General features: G+C 43.7%; 1 protein-coding gene across 2 annotated transcripts in view; it reads left to right on the plus strand.

The window, feature by feature from the left end:
* ATXN7 (ataxin 7) overlaps nt 1-26,442 on the plus strand; it is a 124,011-nt gene that overhangs the window by 20,124 nt on the left and 77,445 nt on the right. For both annotated transcript variants that reach the window (XM_031953551.1, XM_031953545.1), the window contains exons 2-3: nt 17,627-17,968; nt 18,081-18,149. In XM_031953551.1, coding sequence (XP_031809411.1) covers nt 17,627-17,968; nt 18,081-18,149 — 411 coding nt within the window. The remainder of the gene's footprint in view (nt 1-17,626; nt 17,969-18,080; nt 18,150-26,442) is intronic.

The following is a 26,442-nucleotide window of genomic DNA, read 5'->3' on the forward strand; positions in this document are numbered from 1 at the left end:
CAAGGGTCAGGAAATGGACAGTTTTGGAAACAAATTTGGGGCCCACTTTTGTCTTTAAAAACCCCCAACACCCATCTACTGTTGGATAAGCTTACAAACCCCATAACTGTGGTTTGTAAATAACATCTAATCAGCTGATATAATTCTGATCTATACAGAAACCATAAAGTATGTTTTCTGTATGTAACTTCTATCTTAAGTGTTCTGTTTGACACTAAGGTGACTGTCTCCTTTAATTTTTAAAATAGTAGACTCAGTCTTCTAGACTTTAAGAAATGAGAAATCCAGTATAGTTTCTAAGAACTTAGTATTCCTAGCCTGTTGTTTTTTGATAAAATGCTTCAAGCATTTGCTGATAGAATGCCTTATATTTCTATGAAGTTGTGATCAACAAGAAATATTTTGGCAGAAAAAGGCACTTAAAAGCATACCCATTCCCACCTGGTTTCCTTAAAGATATTCAGCAGTTCAATTCTGCACAGAATGGAAAATCACACTGTGGAATATTTTGAATAGATTTCAGCATTATTAAAAGTTGTGTTTTGAGTTTTCATGTTTTCCATTGCATTGCCATAAGCTATATTGCTTTATATACTAGAATATACACAACTGTTTCAAAAGGAAAGCGAGCCCCGAATTTGTTTCAGTGATTCCAAAACGGTCCATTTCCTGATCCTGGAGTATTTTATCCTTGATGTGGCTGTGTTCTCGGCCTCTCAAGAGTGTGCATTAACCTTGTTTCCTACTGTGGAGGAAGACATGAAAATTAACAGTAAAATTGCTGTTGAAAATCCCCAACCCACTAGACACTACTATCGAAAAGGGAAAAGAAAGCCGGAATACATATGTACTCTAATTCTGTGAGAATTAATTGGCACCAAGTCAGTGTTTATTTTTACAAGCATTATAGAGAAGGAAGGACTTTTTGGGATATTATTTAAATGAGCAGCCGCTGGGATATTTACATTATTAAATTAGTGTGCAGATTGTGTGAAAGAAATTACCATATGTGATAAATGTTAAATATTACCAAATGAATCTCATACACATACTATGACAGGATTCAACAAAGTCTTGGGTAGACAGAAACTGAGTCAGAGAAAGGGAAAGAATGGGAAGAAACAAAAGGTTTTACATTTCTCTTTCAGCTTGTAGGGGGGTTGTGTGCTAGCTAACAAAGCATAAAGAAATACTCCAGGAGCCCAGGGATAGCGAGTTAGTGTTTGAGTACAAATAATGCTACCATAGCTCGAGGGGGTCCCATGTGGCTAAACCTACAGAACAGAGAGAATAGAAGCCTAATCTCAAGATACCGCTCTGTAACTCACCACCAGCAAAAGGATGGACAGGCTCCACAGACTCTTCAATTTCTATAATTGATGCGTTCCTGAAACCCCGGGTATAAATTATGTTTTTGTGAATGGAAATTATTTTCTCACTGACAACTGATGTTCATTTAGTGGTGGCCCTTAGCTTTAATTTTCTCTTCTCCCTATAAATAAACTCTTAAACTCACTAGGGGCAATCATTCAGAGAGTTCTTTTATAAAGTGAAAAGACCTTCTGTAAATGTAATGTAAAATCCAGCCCAGTTTTAGCTGGCGTTTCTCATGTGTGTTTGAGTACCTTGTCTATATTTGGCATAACTACTACAACATCCAATTGCAAATAATTTTTATAACCCAATAAAGAAAGGTTAAAGAGTAACCTCATTTTCTGGAGGAACATAATTATTATGGCCACTTAGAAGCTCTATTTAACAAAAACTGCCCAAAAAGGAGAATTTTATGTAAGTGTTGATATTTCAGAGAATTGACATTTTTATGACATTTATTTTTGAATTAATCCACATAGAGCCCCCAGGGCAATAGTAAAGCTTAACTATGCCCCTTTAATCGATAGACCCTTGAAGATTAGTTTGTGCCCACTCTGTGCAAGGTATAGTGGTTCAGACCATAAGTTATATAGAAGATGGAGAGGGACCTTTGGATTGGAGGGTTTGAGGAAGTAAGAAGAAATCAGTTCTTCAAATGGGCCTGGGTTCAAATCCACCTTTCTATGTGCTGCTTGTGTAGACAAACTACTTAATTTCCCTGATTCTCTTCCTCTCTAAGATGAGGAAAGAGTTGAACTAGATGCCTTTTCAGAGCTGGCTAGGAACGTCTGAATGAGTCACTTATTCTAACAGGACCCCCCTTCTCTTAATGATGGAGACAATTATTGGTTTTAAGGGGTACCTGTGGTGCTGTGTTCCAAGGGGAGAACATACTTTAGCCTTGGCAGGTTTTAGCATCTTCTCCTCCTTCTCCCAGATAAGCTGAGGGCCCTCCTGCTAAGGAAGGAGTCTGGAGCCTGATAGATTAGGTTTTTTCTTTGTCACCTTTGTCACCTAGCCTTTCATTTACATTTTTAAAAGTGGCATTGGTCTAGACCAGACACAGAACTGCCAGGAGAGGGGCTCACGTCCTAGCAAAACCGGCTTTCTGCTTGGAGTAATTGTGGGTTAGTGCATCGGACCATAAATTCGGAGCCAGAAGAAAGGGTGTGGGTTAACCTCCCAAAGAAGTCACACGGGGAGCAGGATGCTGAGCGGGGATTTGTACCCAGGTTCTCTGACTCTACATTTGGCCAGCGTCATGTCACTCACCTGTGTATTTCTCTGGCTGTAGTTTATAGAAGCGGACCCCCAAAGGGGCCAGCTTGATGTCTCCTTGTTACCCATGGGTGCCCCCTGGTAGCACAGAAGTAGGGAAAGAATCCATAACTGGCACTCGGAGGCCCCAGTTTTGCTACTTCCTGTGGGTACCTGAGTTATTACCTCTAAAATGAGGGTGCCGGACCACACGGCCCTATCATTAGACTAATTTAGCTCAAGAACCCACCATATGTAGGAAGTATACGCCTGGCAGAGTGAAGTTTGGTCACCTGTGGAGTCTAAAGTGGGGTGGTTGGGAGTCACTGGCCCAATGGGAATCTGGTGACATTTAGTGCCACGGACGGGGTTTGTATGTGGGACCTGGGCTCTGGGGCCTTGCCTGCTCTTAGATGAGCTTTGCAATAAGGGGGAAAGACTGATGATCCATCAGTCTGGGGTAATGGGAAAGAATAGGGCACTGAGCGGGGCCTGGGAGGATTTGGGAGCTGGGAGGAGGCCGGTGCTGGTCCAGGGACTTTTGTAGGTTGATTCTTAGGTGGCCTTGGGAAAGTTTATGGAGCAGGAGAGAGAAACCGCCTGGAGAGGCCGGGTTTGTTTCACTCTGGAAGCTGTTGGGAAGATTATAGGTGCTGCTCATTTTAGCCTTGTGCAATGGCCAGAAAGCCCCAGGGTCTCTTGTTCCACCTCCCAATTAGCCAAGAGTGGCCTGGCCCAGCAGGAGGTTGCTCCCCCCTCCCCACAGCCACCACTTGGCTCTTTCCCCTTGTTCTCAGGTATTTCAAATGATCTCTGGGATTTTCACAAAGTTCCTCAAAGAAGGAAAGTAGAGGCAGAGAGTGAATCCCCCAACTGGGCTGCCATGACAGGCCACTTTTTGGAAGGGTCTGGGGAAGAGAATTGGCAGTTTATGAGAGTGAGAGGAGACAAAGGGGATGTCAAGCGTCTTATTTTTGTTCTCCAGAAGAATAGAACATAAAGAAGTAAAAAAACAAAGATTGAGATAAAAATTCTTGATATTTCCAAGGAAACATATTAAGCAAAGCTTCACGGAAAGGAGACTGGACTGCAAAGGCAAGGTTGGGTCCAGTTCTAGGCCTGGCTCAGCCCCAAGTTAGCCGTTTGCTCTGGGACGGGTTCAATTTCAAGCTCATTTCTTTTTGTCAGTATCTTGGACCAAGGCCCACTTGTCAAATGTGAGGGTTACATAGTCTCAAAGTTTGGACCTATAAGCTTCCTTACAAGTCACCGAGACCAGTGTTGTTAAACACAAATAGAAACGGGGCCTAAATCCCAAAGATCTCGCAAGCAGCATGCTGACTTAGAAAACCACATGTGAGCATTAGCTACATTCTGATGCATTTTTGTTCATTTTGCCAGCTCTGTCGGAATCGCAGCCTAATCTGGTTCGGGTCACCTTTGGAGCACTTGGCTTGTGTGTCCGATCCTTGTGATCCGGTCTGTTTTGCCTATGGGTGTTAAGTGGCTTTCCCATAGCCACAGTGGCAAAAACAAGATTTGATCTGGGGTTGATGTGAGGTTTTATTTCTTCTTGAAATAAACAAGAAACAAGAAACAAGAGAAGAGGACAGTCAGCTTAAACTAGATGCTCTCCCAGCCTTAAAACTGGACCATCCAAACACACTGGTCTCCAGTAGACCCCTCCGTCTCTCGGGAGATTGCTAGCAATTTCCCTGGCTGTCTGGCAAGCCCCCGATTCTCTCCTCCCTCAACTTTGCCTCCTGGATTCCTCCCAGACCCACCCAACTCAAGTCCCACCTGTAGGGAAGCCTTTCCTTCCAGAGCCTTACAGTGAATGCTCTCTATGGCTGGTCGTCCATAGTTATCAAAGATTGTCCCCTTTAGGAGACTGTGAGCTCCTTGAGGGCAGGCAAGAACCGCTCCTTTACCTTCCTTTGTATACTTGCAGCTTAGCACAGCACCCTGCACGTAGTAGGCTCTTCATAAATATTGATTGGCCCATTGGAAGAAAGTCCATTTGGCTAACTTTGTATGCCTGGGTCCGGCAGTTACCTTGTATGTAATTAATGTTGCTCATAGCCATGAGGATGCTCTTGGAGGTGGGGCTGTAGGACACCCAGGTAAAGTCAGCACCTATGGATGTGGCGCCTTAAAGGCGTTTGTGTGCTGAGGTCTGTGCTCATGTGGTTCTAATTCCAGCACATGTGTACACACATATATGTATGTGTGTGTGTTCTGCCAAAGCATACAGTTTTTAAAAGGACCACTTTCTTGAGATAGGAAGTTGACATAATTAGTCATTCTGTAAAACAGAAGCAAATTAACTGTACCAAGATGATTTTTCCCCCTTTTCTACACTAAATCACGGATGAGAACCTTCAACCCCTGAGCCCTCAGTTTAATTTCATCTAGCTAATAGGGCGAATAAAGATCAAGAGATGGTTTCATTCATGCCTGTGCTTCTGAATTTTCAATACGCCTTCCAAAGTCTTTGACAGTAATATTATAAAAAGACATGATAGGCTTGTTAATCCATGAAAATAGGCCATTTTCTCTGTAAAATGAAATGAGACAGTAACCGCTTTGCAGAGCAGGATGTTGAAAATGAAGGGGGAAAAGAATTTCAAGATACATACGTCTACACATTTTAAGGATTAAAACATTTATAACAAAATGTACAATGTTTGCCCTAGAACCAAAAAGTGACATTAGTATATATTCAAACCTATATTTGAAAATAAGTTAGTTGTCTATCAGAACTTTTGAGAACACCCAATTGTGTATGTGTGTCTCTTCCTTCATTCCTTTTCTCCCCTTTGTATCTTTTTTTTTTTATCTCGTAACTGGTTATAGTACAGAAATGAAGAATATTTAAAGGATTTTCAATATTAAGTAAAATTTTATGAGTGGAGTGTTTTATATTAAGAATCTTTTATATTTGAAGACTTTGTTTTGCTTATAATGTGTATGTATGTATGTATACTAAAAGCCTAAATTACCTTCTTTTTTATTAATCTTATTTTTTCCTGACTAGCTCATAATAAGAAAAGTTCCTTACTTCCATTTCTAAATACATCAGTTCATGGTTTTTTTTTTTTTTTTTTGTATTTCTTTTTTTTAATGGCTTTGACAATTCTCTAAAAGTAGTGTTTCCATAAAGTAGGTGAGCAGTTAGTATAATGGTGAATTATTTTTCAGACAGGAACCTATCTTGGATAAGTTTTGATGGCATCTGAGATTTTTTTACATTGAGAGAAAGGACTGGGATACTCCAATCGTTAAACATGGAAAAGAGGCTAATCTACTGAAATTGGGCAAAAGAAGAAATCTGTTTTTGATGTCACCCAATCTCTGGTCATCATTGAAGAAATTATAACCAGTAGGAGGAGTATTTATTTTGAATTGTAGCTTGTCTTGTTTATTGATCATCTATAATTTGTTCTTTAGTTTTGGTGACTCGGCATAGAGAAGTTTTTAGGGTGCTGAGAAACATACATAAATGAATTTTAACTCATTTCAGATAGATTAAAGGAGATAGCATTTTCATTGAATTTTAGGCAAGAAAGTTGAGCACATAACTGGAAATCAGGCAATTTTTTAAGCTTTTTTTTTTTTTTAAAGAAGAAAAGTTGTGGAGGAATGGTATAGAATTGGGATTCTGAGGAGAAAAAGACATCTAGAATTCTAAGGATTATAGGAAAGATTTTAAGTAGTGTTGAATAGCAAGCATTTGGTGAGCAAAATAAACCCACAGGGTTGTTGGTTTTTTTTTTTTTTTAAATCTAGAAATAAGCTTGGTAGTCAAAACAGATTATTTCAAATACAGAACAGATTGGCATGGAATTTTATTCACAGTTTTTTGAAGAAGTGACTTGTTATATAGGAATTTCTGACTTATTATTTAGGTGTTTATCAGGAGAAAAAAAGGAGTGTAACTGTGGCTTCATTCTGGTGTTTAAACTCTGCAAATTATAGGAAGAAAATCCCCTGAATAGCAGACTCCCTGAAAGAGATCTGTTTTCCATGTGTCTGGCAATGCTAGAATCTTGTACTTTAGCAGCCAGCGTCGGCCCTGGGGTGCTGTCATTGGTGGCACTGAAATCTCTCTCTCTCTGCAGTAGGTCCTGTTTCTAGCCTGACAGCCATCTTAGTTGTTTTTAATCCCAACTTTAATTGATTCTTGCATTACTTCCACCACCACTACCGCCCAAAAAGATTCATTTTAATTGTAACGTTTCACTTCAATTTTCTTTTGTGTGTATGTTATAGAAAAAGGGACTTCCAGTTTTCCTAGTGATTTTGCAAAAGCATGGATAGCTGAGATTTTGTTTTGTTTGGAAAATGATTGCTTGTGAATTGCTAAGTGGTGAAGGACAGAGGGGATTCTGTAAATAACAATCTTAGTTTTTAAAAATCTGTATTTCTCACTATTTGGTTTCATAGGAAAAAATGATCTGAAGAGTCCTTTTAAATTAAGTGAAAACTCATTAGTGGCCAATTACTTACAATGATTTTAATCCCCTGGAGAGTTGCTTGATATACACATTGAATATTAACTAGTTCTCAGTTTACTATAAATATATCCAATTAAGATAATTGTAAAAATCAAATTGCATTTGGTATAAAATTGGTAAAGTGCTTTTAACAGTTTGACATTTCAAAGCAATTATTTTAATTTTGGAACATCTGGTAGCTAATAAAATTGTAATTTCTGACTAGCTTTATGGTACTAGTCATTTTTTCTCCAGATCTAAACAGAAGTGTTCAGCTACCTATAAAGGTGATGATCAATTGATAAGTCAATCAAAAATTTTAACATCACTATAAAGAAAAGGTAATGGGTAATTACCCATAAATAGGAATTGGATAACTACAGTGCTGCTAACACTTAGAATTTAAATTTTGCTTACCAGGCAGGCTACTCATTTATGAATTTATTTTAACCCAGAATCCCAATTTTCAAAAATAGTATTAATGCCACTGAAAATTTGGAGCTCAGCATTCCATCACTTTTCACTAATATTAGCAATGGTAAAGTGTCAAAAATTCTGATATTTGATGGGCAGGGATTCAAGTGCCAGCTCTTTCATTTACCAGTTGTGTGACCTTGCAAAAGTCACGTGACTACGTGGAGCCTTCCTTTCCCCATCTGTAAAGCATTTTCTCCATCTTAAAAAGATGATATCCAATGTGAATTATTATTATCGTCCAATAAACAGTATCGAGAACTCCAAAATTTGCTAACCCTGTGGGTGTGGAACAGTGTTAATTCAGAGATGAACTCTGTGTTCCTCAATTGGTGCCAAAAGAGCTTCATCATCATGGATGAACTGAGACTCTTCTGGTTTTTCTTTTCATCAGGAATTGGCTGTTTGGGAGCCAGTGGCCCCAAGCAAAATTGTGATGTCCGCCAGTGTCTTTCTCCCTCTTCAGTTCTCTGTCCATTGTTACTTCATCTCCACGTACCCAATGCTTTCATCCATACTTACAGGATGAAAGCTTATCCTATAAGTCACTAACACGTTAGTGTGAATTAATGGATTATATTATCCCTAAATTATTGACTTTTAAAGATGGATAGGAAAAGAGTTCAAAGCAATGAATCTTTCTTGATGAAATTTTGGACAAAATAGTAGCAAGGGAGATATTTGGGATATTAAGCTGGTTTTTCCTATGATATGTAATATACACATAGAAAATTTTTGCGGTTTCCAAATTGAGAAAAATGACAAGGTATAAGGAATTATAAAGTTTTGTCAGGTTATCGCTATCAAGCTGTAACATCTGTGAAATTGAAACTGGCTTTCTTCTTTCTTCCTTCACTTTTAAATATTTCTCTTTTCTTTGTATGAAGAATTCTTTTTTAAAACATTTTTTATTTTCAAAATATAAGCATAGTTAGTTTTCAACATAAACTTTTGCAAAATTTTATGTTTCAAAGTTTTTTCTCCCTCCCTTTCCCTCACCCCTTCCTTTAGACAAGTCATCCAATATTTGTTTTAACTTGTGCAGTTCTTCTGTATGTATTTCCACATTTATCATGCTACACAAGAAAACTCAGACCAAAAAGGGGAAAAAATGCCAAAGGAAAAAAATGCAAGCAAACAACAACAAAAAAAGTAAAAATTGTGATCCACATTCAGTCCCCATGATCCTCCTTCTGGATGCAGATGGCTCTCTCCATCACAAGATCATTGAAACTAGCCTGAATCATTTCATTATTGAAAAGAGCCACGTCCATCAGAATTGATCATTGTATAAACTTGCTGTTGCTATATATACTGTTCTCTTGGTTCTAGTTCCCTCAGCATCAGTCCATGGGAAGTCTCTCCAGGCCTTTCTGAACTCATCCTGCTGATTATTTCTTACAGAACAATAATATTCCATACCATTCATAGACCATAACTTGTTGAGCCATTCTCCAGCTGATTGGCATCCACTCAGTTTCTAGTTTCTTTCCATTATAAAAAGGGCTGTTATAAACATTTTTTTTTTTTCACATGAGGATCCCTTTTTCTCTCCTTTATGATTTCTTTGGGATACAGGCCCAGTAGAGACATTGCTGGGTCAAAGGGTATGCACAGTTTGATAGCCCTTTGGGTATAGTTCCAAATTGCTCCCTAGAAGGGTTGGATCAGTTCACAACTCAACCAACAATGTATTAGTGTCCCAGTTTTCCCACATCCCCTCCAACATTCATCATTATCTTTTCCTTGTCATTTTAGCCAATCTGAGAGGTGTGAAGTGGTTACCTAAGGGTTGTCTTATTTTGCATTTCTCTGATTAATAGTGATATAGAGCATGTTTTGTATGAAGAATGTTTCTAATTAATGGCAGAGAGAGTGAAAATGTCCTTGAAGAATTGGAATTTGTGATTTATTCTGAGCCTTCTCCCCAAAGAACTTGAGGGGACTTACAGATTAAAAGAGTACAGAATTAAAAAAAAAAAAAAAAAAAAAGGGATAGAACAGAGGCTATGAAAAGGAAGTGCAGATGTGGATGCTTTCAGGTGGTCCAGCTAGGCAATTTATGGCCTGTGAGCCTCTAGACATCAGGCCTTCAGGTTGGCAGTCTCAGTCAGAAGTAAATTGTTCTAAGCAATGAAGTTTGGTCCTCAGATCAAATGATGAACTTACAAAATAGATTTCTCCCCCCAGAACCAAACTCAAGAAATATTATTTTATACAAGGTAGAATTTGAGTTTCAGTAAGAAAAAAGAAAGCGACTAGGAAATTGTGAATTCTCCATTTTGACCTTGGAATTGACTGCTAGGGCACTGTAGATATGCAGCCAGCTTGAGGTGACCAAGTAAGCAGTGGACAGAGAGCCTCCATTTAAGAGGCATTGGGGTAGGAGAGATCCATAAGAAATAGTTGAGGGGAAAGGGAAGATTCCATCTATAGATGGAGTTAAGAAGCTGAACATTCAAGAAGTGTCTTCACTTTACCAGATGTGGATGAAATGCAGGTTATGAGCCGGGTACTGTGGTCAGTGCTGGGAGGTAGAAAGGTTGAATAAGGATTCTTTGCCCAGCAATTTGCTTATTAAATGCCCACTTGGGCACTGTGTGGAGGGCAGGTGAGACTTAGGGAAGGGAGGCAGGACAACAATGCCAGGTCCTGGGGATAGCAGAAGGAAATTGATGAAGGAGTCCTAGAGAACAGAGAACTTGAGTTGAAGAGCACAGGAAAATTGTGTAGGGAAGGAAGGAAAGAATGGGAAGCAGAGCCTGGAGTCAAATCATTAAAGGACCAGGAATGATCCTGTAGGCCTGCCGCAGGGGGTCAGTGAAAGGTTCTAATTTCTTGATTTTTGTTTGTTTGTTTTGTTTTATTTTAAATCTAGATAGATCCAGATAGAATCACCCAGTAATAAAATTTTGGAGCTAATGGGATCTTGTAGATCTTTTCCAAGGATTTTAAGGATCAGATATGGATAATCCCAGTTCAATCCTGAATTTCATGGAGTAGAAAGTGATCCTAGAATGGTAGCTCATGATCCTGGTGGGCTGTCCCAGAGGCTTTCCAGTTATTTCAGTTTAGGGATCAAACTCCCATATGATCCCTCCTCATTTCACTGTATTTTATTTTCATTTCTAAAAGTAAAAAGGAGTATGCTAAGTATAATAAAATTAAATAAAAATTGTAACTTAAAAACAAACCTTGCTAATAACTGAGATAAAATTAAGTGGGTAGACATTCAGTCTGGAATAGGACATGGGCTACAAACAGTGGTCTGGGCACTTCATTCTCTTTACCCCCTCTCCACTAAATCTCCCCTTCTGCTTCCTGTGGAGTTTTTACTGGATTCAGAATGGAAGTTTTTAAAAGGACCTTTTAAACACAGCAACAACTTGGGAGAAATAATTTCCCAGTGCCAACTTTGGGCAAGATGTCATTAGTAAATAGTTTCTCTTATACTACTTGGTGGTTGTTTTTTAAAAGTTTACTTTGTGCCACTGGATGAATTCTACCTGTTAGGAATTAATAGTCCTCAGTAGACTGATAAACATCTTATTTAAAATGCAATTGTCTCTGGAAGAATTGATGCCATCAATCATTTACACATTAGTATGACTAAGTCTGATTTGGTGGTTTTCCTCCTAACACCTGATTTCTGCTACACTGAAAGGTTGGCAGTTTGTCCTGGGAGCAGCACTAGAAAAGGCAGGGGTTTAGGTGAAGGAGGGCAGAGATTTTGGAGCATGAACAACTTTGTGGGGGTAGTTCACATTTACGCTGTAAGATGTGATGGGGAGAGCACTGGATGAAGGCCACTAAAAGATGGAGTTGTTCAGTCTTTTTTTCAGTCATGTCTGATTCTTTGCCTTCCCCATTTGGGCTTTTCTTGGCACAGATACTGGGGAAGTTTGCCATTTCCTTCTCCAGAACATTTTATAGATGAGGAAACTGAGGCAGACGGTGAAATGAGTTGCCAGTCACACAGCTACTAAGTGTCTGAAGCTAATTTTGAACTCGGGACTCTGTGCACTATAGTGCTGTAGGCTAGCTGCCTAGGGGCCCAAGACAAACATTGACCCTGTTCAAAATCCTGGTTTGAAGCCAATCCTTCACTTTGAAAAGGAAGAAGGATTCCTCTGCTTTTGCTCACTCCCTATTGTAGTCCAGCTCTGCTGTGGCTGATGTAGACCCCAGCTGTAGGCTGCTTGTGGAGTGATTGCCCTGGGAGACTTTTAAATTGTGAGAGGTATCCAGCTTGCTGTGCTCGGATGGATCAGTACCAGGGCCAAGGGACTTTGCTTGAATAAAAGCTGTTTCATAGGGTTTTAGTTTAGTTTTTCATTATACTTATATTTTTGTATTGTATTCATACATGTATTTATAATTATACTTCATTATAAGAAAAATGTGTTAAAGCATTCTTAAAATCCAGATTTACATTTTCACTGACATTAATTGCATTAGGCCCATAAATAGATACTTGTTTTCCTAACCTAACAAGTTTTTTTTCAGTTCTCCCATTCTAAAACCTTTTTCTCTGCTGGGCAAATGAGTTTGAAATCAAGCGCAGTAAGAGGCCCATAGATTTCCAGCCAGAAGAGATCTCAGAGGTTATCTAGGCCGACATCCTTATTTTTTATAGATGAGCAAACCAAGACCCCAAAGTGAAGTCACTTGCCTAAGACCTCACACGGAAAGAAGGGAGAGAGCGGGTATATGCGTCGTTTTAATTTGAATCCTTCCTTCTGTTCTTCTACTCTCTATCATCCTCTTTTCATTTCAGAAAGGTCTGTATACCTATTACTGTAATTCCCTAAAACTATTTGAATATTTATACAGGGGCTGAAGAGCCTTTATTGTTTTTTTTTTTTTTTTTTTTTGCTTCTTTAAATTAGTTAGCTCCTTTTCTAAATTCTGCACACAACTTCTTAATACTGAAATTATTGTGTGTGGGGAAATTATTGGGAAGCTGGGTACGAATGATCAAGAAAAAGAAAAAAGGGAAGGATTTGAATGATTGGTAGTTTGTTCATTTGGAAAAATGTACATCTGTTCAGGTCGGGCCAAGAGGAAGATAATTATCCTTCCATTTGAAGTCCCCAGTTTCTCAGCTGACCTCATTACTCCTAACCTGGTGCCTTATAGTCAGCTCTCCTGGCCACAGAGCTGATGAATTCATTTTGCTGCTGCCCCTCATCTCCCTCTCCTTGGAACAAATGTGGGCACAGAGATTTCCCTGGAGGGGAGCATGGTGTCACGAAGGCCAGCCTGCAGCCCAAACTGATGATCTGGATGGTAAGCCCAATGGTTAGGAGAGAAGACAAGAAAGGGCAGCCTTGGATTCCAACTTAGCCAGAGGCCAGAACTCCAGCTGTCCTATGGGTATCATTTCCTTAAGGCCTCAGGTTCTTTAGGTTGATTTGGCAAAGGGAGTCCAATATCATCACCAAACTTGTAACACACCAGTTGGATGCATGTTATCCACATACACATGAAGAGGTTGAATGTGGGTCAGATTTTCCTCTCAAAGATATTTTCAGGTATCGATTCCTTGGAAGGTCTTACCCATTTCTGGCCCTATATTGGTTATAAAGAAATTTTTGCCTCTTACTGCACCTTTGCTCTCTGAACAAAGACATTTGGTTAATGAACCTATAACGTTATGTTAGAGGTTCATTTACCAAATGTCTTTGTTAAATTCTCTTGGTAAAGAGAGATGTGTGAGTCTTGGCTCCAAATGTGAGCATCCCTAAATGTGGCTGCTGAGGTCAGACTGTATTTTCAGTAGATCCTCAGAAGAACTAAAAGGCTCAGAATCTGACAGTATTTAGATGCAAAAGATGACTCGTGGTCGGCAGTGACCATGGCAGTTATTTTCAGAGGACTCCTTGGAATGAGTCTCGGTACAGATTTCTTGATCTCATTATAATGGGCATTATAATGGGCATAGTCAGAAGATAAACTCATCTTTGGATTAATGTCCACACTCTGTGAGAACTTTGAGAATGAGAATGAAATCATATCAGTGGTCATCAACCCGTTCGTGCCTTGTGGGCATACAACTGCGTGACAGGAAATTGAGTTAAATGAAGAAGAAAAGTGATTATGTACTGCAAAGCCTGTCCCTTGGCATGGATTCCCTTCTAGGTAATGGGCTCATCAGGTCTCCTTCCAGGCTTGAGGGCAGACCTAAGTGTTCATTTCCACAAAGTTTTTATTGAATGGCTACTGTACTGTTTCTACCATGCGTTCTGTGTAAAATGCTCTAAAACTAAAACTCCCAATTATACATCCGCCAGCATCCAACTAGCTTCTGTGGATAATCTGAAACAAAGTCTGCACATTACAAACCTTCTCATCCGGGATTTAGTAACTCTACTATATGCAAGGAATGACAGAGTTCTGTGGCAGGAACAATGAAAAAATCAATCAAGTGCTGGTTCCCTTTTGAAGTCACCAAATTAGGATGAGGTGAAGCTTATTATTTTTAAGGGAAGGGTGGCAAAACTGTCGCTATGCTTAATGCTCTATCTTGTACATTGGCCTTAACTTTACAATATTTTTGGACAAGAAGAGTAACCAATGAGGAATCAGGACAAATTACTTATATTCCTTTAAGTTGACATTGAGAGACTAGTTAGGGGATGATTCCTGGATCTTTGACTCTCACATCTAAATATGGAAAACAGAAAATCGGCTAAATAGTGTCTACTGTTTATATCTTACTATAATATAGAATCTGAACACGCCGACTTTGCTTATTTTTTCCACTTCACTGTCTTGTCTGTGAAAGTATTTAAGGCATTTATCACAATTCTTTGACATTAAGTATAATGTAAACGGTATTTGAAGGTAGCTCCAGATTAAATTTGAGTTGAATTTTTGATAATGTTATTAAATGTACAAGTGGAAAAGTATCGATATGTTTAAATCTAAAATGGAAATAGAAGAATAAGGAAAAATATGTGTGAGAAAGTATTTAGGGGAAAAAAAAATTGCTGCTTCCAGTCCTTTGGCTTTGCTTGTAAACAGTTGGGGTATCCAATCTGGCCCTTAGGCAGCATTTCAGAATTTGCACTTATATTTTAGACCACAGTAATAATGAAAGTTTGCATTTATATGGTTTCTTTTTTGACTGATTTTAAAAAGAATTGTCACTCAGGAACAAATGTAGCTCCTTTATTGTATGAGGGGAATCATACAATAAGGGCATTTTAGAGTTTCTTGTATAAAAGAGATTAGGTTTATTCTGAGTAACTGTGTACAGAAGACCTAAGGCCCCTGGGAGGAAATTAGAGGGAAACACATTTGAGTTTAATTAAAGATGTTTATAATGATCACAGTAGTTCAAAATCCTGCTCTCCCTCCCAAATCTACACATCCACAGAAGTGTAGGGGATTGCCACCTGTCGGGAATTTGATGGCGGGATTTCCTGGATGGCAGGTGCTGGAGTACGTGGCTTTGCTTTGGGGGGATGCCTCTGGGGAGTTTTAGTCAGTTTCCTGGCACTGACCCACAGGAGTGGGGAGGCCAGCAGGGCCTGGGCACCTGCCCACAATGATTGTGGCTCCCTGTCAGGCCAGCAGCCTAGATCTGATGCTGAGCATAATCCATAGTTGGTGCCGTGCATAGACACAGATTCCTGAACCCATGTTGGCACAATGGGAATGGCTTCTGGCCCGGCAGATTCTGAGGCTCCTCTGGATTCTGCTGGTTCAGGAAGTGGTCACCCCCTTTTCTTGGGAAGGATATTCAGGGGGGTTTCCGTTGCCCTGTCCAGCTCGTTTTATAGACGAGGAAACAGGGTTAAGTGAGTTTCCCAGGGTCACAGTATAGCATCTGAAGCCAGATTTGAACTGAGAGAGATGGTGCATGCCCCTGACTCCCGGCCCTGCGCTCTGTGCACTGTGGCGCCACCTAGCTGCCCGACCTGTCCACCGGCTAACTTCTACTCTGGGTTCTGGAGGAGGAACTTGTTTTGCTTTCTTTAAATGATCTTCTCCTGCTCCTCCCCCCCCCCCCCCAACCACCAGTTTATTTCTATTTGGCTTTTTGTTTTTTAGGACTTATTTGAGAACGAGAAAAAGTGCAATAATTTCATTTTCTTGAATTCAGTCATTTGCAAGCAGTCTAAAAAAAGTGAAAAACATCCGACCATTTATCTACCATTAACACCTTGCTCCCATCTACATTTTTGGTCGAAAAACAAAATACCCTGCCAGAGTCTGGTGTTTGGACCTAAAACGACTGCTCTTCGGGGAAGCCCTTCAGTTAAAATCTGGGTCGCTGCTAAAATGCCCCCGTTAATGTTTCTTCTTTTTGAAAGTGTTAAGCTATCTTAAGGGTCACTGTTGATAATACTACTTGAATGGAATCATTGTTTTTGAACTAAATCTCTTATTTAGTCTCTCCAAATGGGATGACTGTCTTTTCACATTAACTCCCTGGATGTGCCCAAACACTTCCGTGCCTCGCAGAAGGTGGAAATTTCGAGCCAAACGTGAGATTATGAGCAAAAACGCGGATGTGGCCAAGACACACCTAAGACCCTTGGGTCACACTGGGGAAGTTCCGATGTGACTTCGGAAAATTCACTTAATCTTACTGGGCCTAGGTTTTTTAGGAGCATAGGATTTCGAGCTGAAAAGGCCCCGAAGTCAGCGTCTACGGCTTACAGATGGGGAAACTGAGGCCCAGAGTGAAGAGGTCAGCCAGAGTAGGCCAGGCCAAGCCAGGAACCTCCAAAAAATCTCAGGAAGGCTTTCCAGGACTCAATCCTAGGGTAGGAGGAACGATTAATTCACCCGGCACTTGCCGGCAAGAATTAAAGTTTGACTCGCTCCTTAAAGGAAGGAAAGCCCGGCCCAGGCAGTGCGGCCGGGCCGCTTCCAGTCGCTAGCGGGCCCCGCGGGCGGCCCCCCGCGTCCCGGAGGAGCGGGCCCCGAGCCGGCTCGGCGGGCCCGGAAGGGGTTAAGCGCGGCACCGCAGCCCCGGTGCCCGTGCCCCTGCAAAGACACAAGCTAACGTGTCGATTGCTCGCATGGGACCAGCAGACGCGCAGGCATGTACCCGGGGCTCCTCTTTGGATGTGCGGATTTCTCGGCCCCCTCGGCCGGTAACTCCCGGCGCCCCGAGCGAGTTGCCGGGGCTTCCCCATCCTCACTTTTGACAGCTGGGCCGCCCGCCGGCCGGGCTCGGCTCGGCTAGCGCAGACGGCCCCTCTGGGCGGCCCCAGAGCGACCCCCGGGGCTTCCTCCTCCCCCGCCCCCCGCCCCCCGGGACGGGCCGGGTTTAAAGGGCCCGGAGCGGCACGCGCGGGGGTGACCCCGCTGGCGGCCGGCGGGCGGGCGGGGCGGACGGATGGCCCCGCCGAGCCTCGCTTCCCTACTTCGCCCTCCACTCCGGGGGCTTGACGCGCAAACTTCGCCCGAGCGGAGCGGGGCGGGGAGGGGAGGAGGCGGCGGCGGCGGCGGCGGCGGCGGCGGGAGGTGCCTCTGCTTAAGGGAGCCGGCAGCGGGCGGGCGAGCGGCGCCGGCCGGCCGGCCCACCGGACCGACGGAAGGCAGGGCCCGGGGCCCAGCCCGGGGATGAGCGCAGCGGCCGCCAGGCGAGCCTCGGAGGGAGGGAGCGGGGCTGGGGAGGGGGCGGGCCGCGGGGCCGGGGCGGGCGGCATCGGGGCCCGGCCGGCCGCGGAGCGCGGGCCCGGCGGCGGAGGCGGGCGGCCCGGCCCCGGCGGCTGCTCTCGGGCAGGTTGATCCGAAACTGAAAGCAAAGGCCGGGCGGGGGCGGGATCGGGAGCGGCGAGGCGCGGGAGCGGGAGCGGGGGGAGGGCCGCCCTTCCCGGACTTTGTGCCCCGCTCGCTCCCCGGAGCAGCCGCCGCCCCGGGGGCTCGAGAAGGGGCGGGCGAGCGGCCCTCGGGGCAGCTGTCAGCGCGCCCCGCCTGGCCCCGGGCCGCGCACGCCGCCCCAACTCGGCAGCGCCTCCTTAAGAAGCCCCGCGACTCTTTCCCCCTTTTTTGTTACATTGTAGCAGCGGAAAGAATGTCGGAGAGGGCCGCGGATGACGTCAGAGGGGAGCCGCGCAGAGCGGCGGCGGCGGCGGCGGCGGCGGCGGGAGGAGCAGCGGCGGCCGCCAGGCAGCAGCACCACCACCACCAGCAGCAGCAGCAGCAGCCGCAGCAGCAGCCCCCGCCGCGGCCGCCCCAGCAGCAGCCCCCGCCGCGGCTCCGGCTGCCCGAGAGCGGCGGCGCCTCCGCCTCCGCAGCCACAATGGCGACCGTCGGGGAGCGCAGGTCTCTGCCCAGTCCGGAGGCGATGGTCGGACAGCCGTGGAACCACTGGGTAGAAGCCGCGAAACTTCCTGGGAAAGACGGTGAGCGAGCCCCCCCCCCCCCGCCCCCCCGCCCGGCCCTGCCCGGGCACCGGCTCGCGCGCGCCCCGCCGCCGGCCGGCCGCCCTGAGCGCCGTGTTTTTCTCTCTCCTAGGAGCGGAATCGGAGGAAAGTTTGAAGGAGTTTGGGAAAAACCGCGAAGTTATGCGGCTGTGCCGAGAAGGTGAGTTCTTCCCAGCCTGAACTGCTCGGGACGGGCTCGGGGGCAGAACTTCGCCCGGCTCACCTGGCCGCCGGGCCGGCCCCCTCCCCCGCGGCGCTGCTGCTTGGGGAGCTCGCCGGGACTGGGGGGCTGGGGTGGGGGTGGGGAAGGGGGCGGAGCCAGGGCGATTTAAAACTCCGGTTTCAGAGGTACTTCCTCCAACTTGAGAGCATCCTCCTACCCGACGGGCTTAAGAGCATGATTAGCCCTTGAGGACTGCCTGTCCAGAGACTCGACGTCCCCGAATTTGTAGGGAGGCGCTTGCTCAGGAGCGGGGCAGATTTGGGCGGCCCAGGCCCTCGGAAGGAGGGTCTTCCTTAGGGGGTGGCGGGCATTCCCCCCAGTCCCGTTGGGCAGGACCCTCGCCGATCCGCACGCCCCGAGCAGCCAAGCAGAAGTCGGTCTGTTGGGGCAGAATTTTTTTCCGAAATAATTTCTAAGCCAGCTTGGTGAAACTTGTCAAAAACCCGAATTGAAACTTGTTGGATTTATCTGCGCAAGTTTGGGTACCATTTGTCATTCTTGCATCTACCGAAATCTATATTTAGTGTCAAGGAGGAGGCTTGAATCTGGTTGCCTCCGAGCCATTGGCTGTTTGGTGGTCTGCTCTTGGGCAGAAGGGCTCTTCAGCTGAGCAGGTGCTGTGAATCCCAAGGAGCCAGGGCGCCAAGTTGAAGGCTCTGCTTTTGTGCTGAAAGGGATATTTCTCTGTGTTGGACATCCAGCAGAAGGAGGGCTCCAGAGTAAGCCCCTCCTGAGCTTGTGCAGTGGTTCTAGGCGCTAGCTCACTCCGAGTTCCTAATCTAACAGAGGAGATGGTGATGTTTGAGGGAAGATGCCCAGGAGGGTTGAGTCCCTGAACTCTGTGGTTTCTTTTTCCCAGCACAATTCCAGAGCAGATAAGTTTTATGGTTTTTCACCCTGGAGCCTATTCTTTTGGCTGTGTGCCTTAGCTTTTTATTATTTTTTTTATTTTATATATTTTTTTCTTTCCTCTCTCAGGTCCCAGATCCCTGTGCTTAGGGACTACTATGAGTATATGCCATTTTTAAAGGCTGGGGGGAGGGGGGAGGCTGTTGTCTCTTACTTTGAGCTTTTATTTGTCCTGCTGTTTGGGCCTTTGGATTGACCACTTGTGGAGCTTCTTGGCACACAGTGACCGAGGGCTACCGGTGGCAATAGAGATTTTCCAATTGGAGTGTATCACAGAGCAAATGAATTGATTCTGAAATGTGAATTGCTATTAAAAAGGAGAGAAGGAAGCCCAGCCCTTGTCAGAGATGTTGCAATAGGATAAATCAGTTGTTAGTCCGGTTTTGGTGCTGAATTGGCAGCCCGCCTCAGCGTTAAAAATATTAAAATCTTGTGGTGAATATTCCCTGGAGATAGATCCTTGAAAATGGGTAGATGTTTAGGAAACACTAGAGGACATCCTAGCTGTGTATATGCATTCTTAGGAAAGATCTGTAATCTTACCTAACCCTCTGTGCTGATAGTAGTAATACCTCTTTATAGAATGTGTGTTAGCTTTTCCTGGATATCAGCTCAGCTATATCTCTTTGGGATTCAACTGGAAGGTCTCAGTTTTAATGTCTTCTCTTGATTCCTGAATTCTTGACCTTGTCCTTGAAATTTTGATTTTCAGGAGTTGGTTTGTTTTTGTATCTCCAGGAGCTGGTATATAGTCGGCACTCAATGAATGCTTTTCAGATTGAATTGTAATGCATTACCCTGTAAATTGTAGCTATTCCACTGCAAATGAGCTGAAAACCTAAGGTTTTATACCACCTTTCTCAGGTATAACTCTGCATGCTCTCACCTCTATGTATGTCTTTATTCCAATATTGGATTGTCTTTTTTTCTTCTACTTATTCTTCACTAATAGAGCATTGAGAAATGACTCATTTCTAGAACAGAGTAGAGCAAACTCCATTATGCTTCCTGTCATTCCAATACTCGATTATCGAGTCTTCTGCAAGTTGCTAATACACGGCTAACTTGTGCTAGTTACGATGAGATGTTTAGAAAGAGACCCAGTTTGTGTTCTGAATTTCAGAGATCATTTGTGTTCTGCTTAGTTATGTTGAGTGCATTGTAGTTCTTTGAAAACTGATAATCCTATGACATCTATACCTTAACTCGCTTAAGAAGAATATTGAATTAACTAGAACACTCTATTCTCTGACGACATCAGTTTTCTGTATTGGAAATTTTTTTTTTTTTTTTAAATTTCCAGGCCTGCATCAGAGTCAATCATTAAGTATCCAGAAGTCATGCTCTCCTATTGCTTACCTCTGTGTTAGCTGCTTTAAAGGATAAAGACTTAGAACACCCAAATGCTCTCCAAGAATTTGTAATCTAGTTGAGAAGAGACCAATGAAATGTTAGTGTGTAGTTAGTATGTGAGAGTCCAGAAAAAGTGCAAGATAGATGAGCATTTAAGTAAACATCTACTGTGTGGCAGAAGTGTGAAGCCCTGGGAATAAAAAGAAAGGGGAAGGAGCTCATAATTGCATGAGAGAGACAACAGGAAAAAAACAAAAAACAAGCTAAATATTAGAGATATTAGGGAGAATCAGCAGAGAGAAAATACTAGCTTTTAGAAAGCTCAGGAAAGGATTCTTGTAAAAGGTAAACAAGTCAGGTAAGATTTCATAGAAGAAACAGAATTTGTTCTGGGATTTTGTGTGTCATCTGGATAGAAAGGTGGGATTTCCTTAAAGATCTTTAAAAATAACTAAATGACATATTCTCAGAGGCCACATGTGAACAGAAGACAGGAGATGATCCCCGTTGGGTTCACTAAGAGTTTTGCCAGGGAAAGAGGTTAAAAGTTAACTTCCACTAGTATCCAAGTTTGGTTTTATTAATTTACAGGAACCTTTTTTTTTTTTTTTTTTTTTTGCCTCCCACCTGCATCCCCAACTTCACACAGATAGTCTGGTGTAAGCTGTAGTTATCAATTGAATTGGGGGGGGAAATGACAATTCTGTTCCTTTTGCCATGTTCAGATTTATTTTGTAGTGTAATCTTTAGTATAATCATGGCAGTAATAATTTCTGTAGAAATTACCTTGATAACATTGTTTTTTAAATGAATGGATTACCAAAAAATTTTCTTGAACATTTTTTTTTTAAAAGGGGGATGAAATATTGATTTTGACCCAAGTTGTCTTCATATACAGTTAGTAGAAAGAACGTTAATCTCAGAATATTAGAACCAGAAGTTTGCTTAGCCACAATCCCACTGGCTCATTGTACAATAGCTTTATGGGGAGGGGACCTTTGGGATGATCATTCCAAAAAGCAGAGCTAAACCGTAAGTGAGGATCCCTCCTGGCTGCATGTTGATTTAGAAAACCACACATTAGCATTATCCATGACCTGTTGTATTTTTATTTGTTTTACTAAACACTTCCCAGTGACTTTTGAATCCTGGTCCTGGGCCCTCCCTGGGGAGCCAGAGGCTCAGTCATCTGGCTGAGATTGGCCAGGTGTAAGGAGTAAGGGCTGATTCAGCAGTTCCACATCTAATGTTGGTTCTCCTTCCATCCTGGGGTTCTTGGGGAGCTCCAGGAGTCTGCACAGATCTCTGAATGACAGCTTAACAGTTACTTTGATGCTTTTCCTTTGATTGGGAAGTCCAGCTTTTAACTCATTTCTCTGTTTTGGAAAGAACAGAAAGGGTGAGGTGGCCCATAGCCTTTTTCCATCCTGCTTAGGTCAGAGAAAAGGTGTCTCATCGCTTCCCAGGGGTGGGGGCCCTCTTCGACCTTTGGGGGTTCCCCTTTGCCTCCCTGGCTTCTGTCTCGTCCACAAGTGAGCGCAGGCTCTCCTATAGGATTGAGGCAGAAGGATAGTGACTAAGGGAGAAATTACCTTTTAATCTGCCTGTCACAAATTAATAGGGACAGAATTGAGCCAAGGGGAAAACATAAGGGCCAGTTAGTGGAACTCTCTAGGCAGGTGGAAAGAGCTAAAAAAAACCAGGGAATCTATAGGTGGGTGGGCAGCATGGAGAAGGCACATCTGGAGGGGGTCACAGCTGGATGCAGTCAGAGAGGAAGTGCGCTCCTGGAAGGCCACGGGCGGCCTTGGTCATTCCTGTGCTCCTAGCACCTGTCGCTGCCTTCCACGTGGTACCGTAGGGGCCTGGCAAGCTTCTTGGCAGGAGTTCCCCAGTCATCCTGATGGGCAGCTTAGGCCTTGTTGCACGTTACGGCCTCCCTCAGTACACTGTGAGCTCCCCAAGAACGAGGGCTTTCTTTTACCTTTCTCTGTGTCCCTGGTGCCTGGAACATAGTAGGTGCTTAAAAAGTGCTCGTTCACTGATAGACTGAGGACAAAACTGAGCTGACTCTGAGGCTGTCTCTTCTGTCTCTATCCTCTCTCTCTCTCCTTCCCTCCCTTTGTTTTTCATTCTCCTTCTTTCTCTTTCTCTGTCTCTCTCCCCCTTCCTCACTTCTTCTCTCCCTCCTTTCTCTCTTCCCTCCCTCCCTCCCTTTTTCTCTCTCCTCCCTCTCCCTCCTTCTTTTCTTCCCCTCTTCCTCCCTGCCTCTCCTTCCTCCCCTCCACCCCAGCTTTGATCTTAGAGATACACTGATTTAGAGTTTTTAAACAAGTTTATTTTTTTTAGGAGGGCTTCGGGTTAGCTCTCTTGTCTCAGGTGCCCACCCCTGTAGCAGTCCCGGCCCTAGACAGTGGGTAGTTACTGCTGTTGTCTGAGTGGGCAGCTCTGGATCCTAGCTTCCCTCTATGCCCACCTGCCCATCAGGGCATTCCTAGAGGACATGAGGATATAGCTGCTTAAAAGAGCATTGACTTCCCATCTACATCAGACTTCAGTAGGAGCATTTATCCCTCCCGCCTGGGGAGGATAATTCTTTGGATTTGGACCATCCAGCCCGCCAAACCTCCCGTAGAACCTGTGTGGAGTCCAGTGAGCGGCTTTTGCCCTTCGTAGTCACTGGGATTGCTCTCTGCTCCTGTGTAGCAAGAATAAGGGTTTGTGTTTTGAGTTTTTCGGCCTTTTGCCTTATGAAGTTTTAAAGGAGGTTGGGCCCTTCGGCCCACTGTGGACGCTTTTTTCCGAGGGCCGGTCTGTGTTCTGGGTAAGGGACTGAAAGGGCCTGCAGAGCCCTGAGCTGGGAGGGGGCCCCTTCTCCATGATGCTTTTTGCCGGGGGTCTCCCTGGTTCAATCTGCCAGGGGTGCTCACCTCCACGGTCCGATTCTTCAACCTCCTGTGGCCAGCACAATACTCAGAGGATGGTGGTGTTTTGTCACTTGTTCCCGGGGGTTCCAGTTTGTGAACCCCATCCTGGAGATATAGTACCTGATGATTTTTTTTAATTTTAAAAAGTAGAGATGCTGCAGCTTCTTTTTGCTCTGAGCTGTGCTTGCCACCTTTTCAGATGTGTTATAATTAGACTGGGAGATGGAAGTTAACTTGAAAGATTCTCTGATACAGTCCCTTCATTCTACAGATAGGGAAATTGAGTCTCAGGAAGATTGTCATTGTCCAAAATCTCACCATAGTAAGTGGCAAAAGTAAGTTTTAAATCTAGAGTTTTTTGGGTTTTTATTTGTTTAACCCACCTAGTGCTAGGGGAAGGGGTAACCCAATGTGGGTTTGTCAAAATAATTTGTTATTGATGTATTTTGTTTTGATATCTGCCTTTATTTCCCAACACACCCCTCCTTTCCTACAAAGCCAATCTTTACAACAAAGAATGAAGAGAGAAAAAAACCAAACCCACCCAGTTCACCACAATATTCCAGGGTGGGACTAGGGAAGTGTCACACATACCCTTCAACCCTTGCCCTCTTAACATGAAAAAGAAGCTAGAGGTAACAGGATGCACAAAAAGTAGTTGATTTTTAAAAATGAATCAATGAAAGCTACTGTGTCAGTAGATGGCACACAAAATCATTCAGGATTTATAGCATTTGGAAAGGATTTCTAAAAAGAAAGGGAGAAGTGGAATTTCTTCCCTTAAATAGCATTTTAGCAGTAGATTACTTCTAATCCCATTGATGTTCAAAATTTACAGTAGTCCTCCAAAACGAAATGTAACCAGTGTGATTATTGGGCTATTTTTTGATGGAAGTTAAATGAAAAAAGTCAGGTTTTGAATTTAGCCGATTTTCCCAGTTGGGAGTGTCAGTCACTGTATGCGAGAGAAGCAAGGCAGGGGGTTCCATTTTTATTCCTACCATATAGCAGGGATTACTGCAGATGAGCACAAGAGGAAAGAGAGGGATGATTTTAGCTTCTCAGAATACAAAAGTAGATTGTGGTTTTTCTCTTTATTATAAAAGTCTCTTGTTAACTTTTTTCTCCTTCACAGAAAGTATAGTCCGGAGAAAAACCATAAGCTAGGGTTTATCAATAAGGAGCACATGCTAACAGAAAATACCCTCTCCCTTCCTCATCCAGGAAGCTTGGATGGGTACTAGGCCCCCGACCTGTGTGGAAAAATCCGCGTCTTGAAGCCCACTCGGGCTTGTATGGGAAGAACTATTTGAAATATTGCTCTTTACTGGGATATAAACATGAATTGTGTTGATGAAATATTTTCTTATTGGGCTAATGATACAGTATAAACCATCAGCTTGGATGTTCATTTCTCAAAAAAGATTGTAATAATGCACTTCCTTTTTATATTCCAGTAATTTCTTTAAATTTCTACAAATGGGAAGGTCGGTGGGACAGTGAGTAGGGCACCAGATCCAGAGTCAGAAAGATGAGTTCAAATCAGGTTCTAGGCAAGTCACTTAACCCTGTTTGTCTCCATTTGCTCATTTGTAAAATGAACTGGAGAAGGAGATGTATTTTTTACCCAAAAAAAACCCCAAATGGGGTCACAAAGAGTCAGACATGACTGAAAAACAGCAATTTCTATAAATATCTTCTTTCCCTTTCTCCTTCCATCAACCCTTTTAAACAAAGAACAATCACTGACCAAAAACACCTGAAGAGATGTAAAGAAAGATGCCCCATAGCCAACCTTCTCCATAAAGAAGGGGGAAGTAGCGGCATTAGCTGTTCTCTGGGACTGTTGTTCATATTTTTGCTTTTATGAATCAAGTCAGATTTCAGGCAGAGTGGATAGAAGGCTGGTTCTGGAGTCAAGACCTGAGTTCAAATTCTACCACAGACCCTAGCTGGGATGCTGGGCAAGTCGCGGCTCTGTGCCTCCATTTCCTTTTCTGTACAATGGGGCTAAGCTGAGGTCTGCCTCCCCGGGCCTGGGCCAGCTGCCGCAGCCATTTCAACCTCCTTGGCGGTCCCGTCCCGCACGTCCCTGCTCTTGCGGCCCTGCTTTGCCCTGGCCCATGTCCAGCCTCCCCTGTTTCTTTGAATTCACAGACTGGAATTTCAGGTCCCCCTCTATTTTTTTTTTTTTTATTAGCTCTGTTGGAAATGGGAAGTTGCCCTTCTCATTTCCTCTTCAGCTTGTGTTCTGACCTAAAGGGAGTTATTTAATTTGCATTTGGGGGGTTTGAGCTTTCTTCAGGCTGCTTCTTGCAGATGCTTTTCTGTCTCAGGGAGAAAAGGTAAAACGTCCTTCTGTGATTTTGTGGTGACCGAAGGAAGTAAAAGTGAGCCGGGATGCTCCAGAAAGGGCACCCGAAGATGCCATCCCAGCACCCTGGTTCCTTTCTCTGCTTTGGGCCCAGCTTTAGAATGGGATAGTTTTAGCATTCCATGTGGGTCTATTAATGGTGTTGTTTTCTTAGGCCCTGGCCAGGCCCACGGGAGGAGTGCTCCCAGCATAGAGCAGCTCATCCTTAGAACAGTGCTCTCCAGATATACCTGGGACCTGGTGGCATCCCTGTGGGCCTGTGGCCAGCACCAGAGGCCAGAGAGCCTGGCCCCTTCTCCTCCTGAAAGCACCTCTGCCGCTGCCCAAGGCACCCTCTCCTGGCACTCTGCAGTTGTCAGGACAGATTACTGTATTGATATTTAAAATGGTTTCAGGTACACTTCACCAGGGCCCTACAGGTGTGCGATTTAAGTTCATGTAGAAGTAAGAGGATCCATCGTGGTCATTGCTCTAAAGGTTGGGTACCTGTGATCCTGAACATAGCACATGACAAGAGAACATACGTCTCTGTGGGAAAACCAGAGTAGATTTACATACATGGCAAGAGAACATATATCTCTTTGGGAAAGCCACAATAGATTTACATACATGCTAAAAGAACATGTGGAAAACCAGAGTAGATTTACATGCATGACAAGAGAACATA

The sequence above is a fragment of the Sarcophilus harrisii genome, chromosome 1 (genome assembly GCF_902635505.1).
Source record: "Sarcophilus harrisii chromosome 1, mSarHar1.11, whole genome shotgun sequence".
Taxonomy (NCBI): Eukaryota; Metazoa; Chordata; class Mammalia; order Dasyuromorphia; family Dasyuridae; genus Sarcophilus; species Sarcophilus harrisii.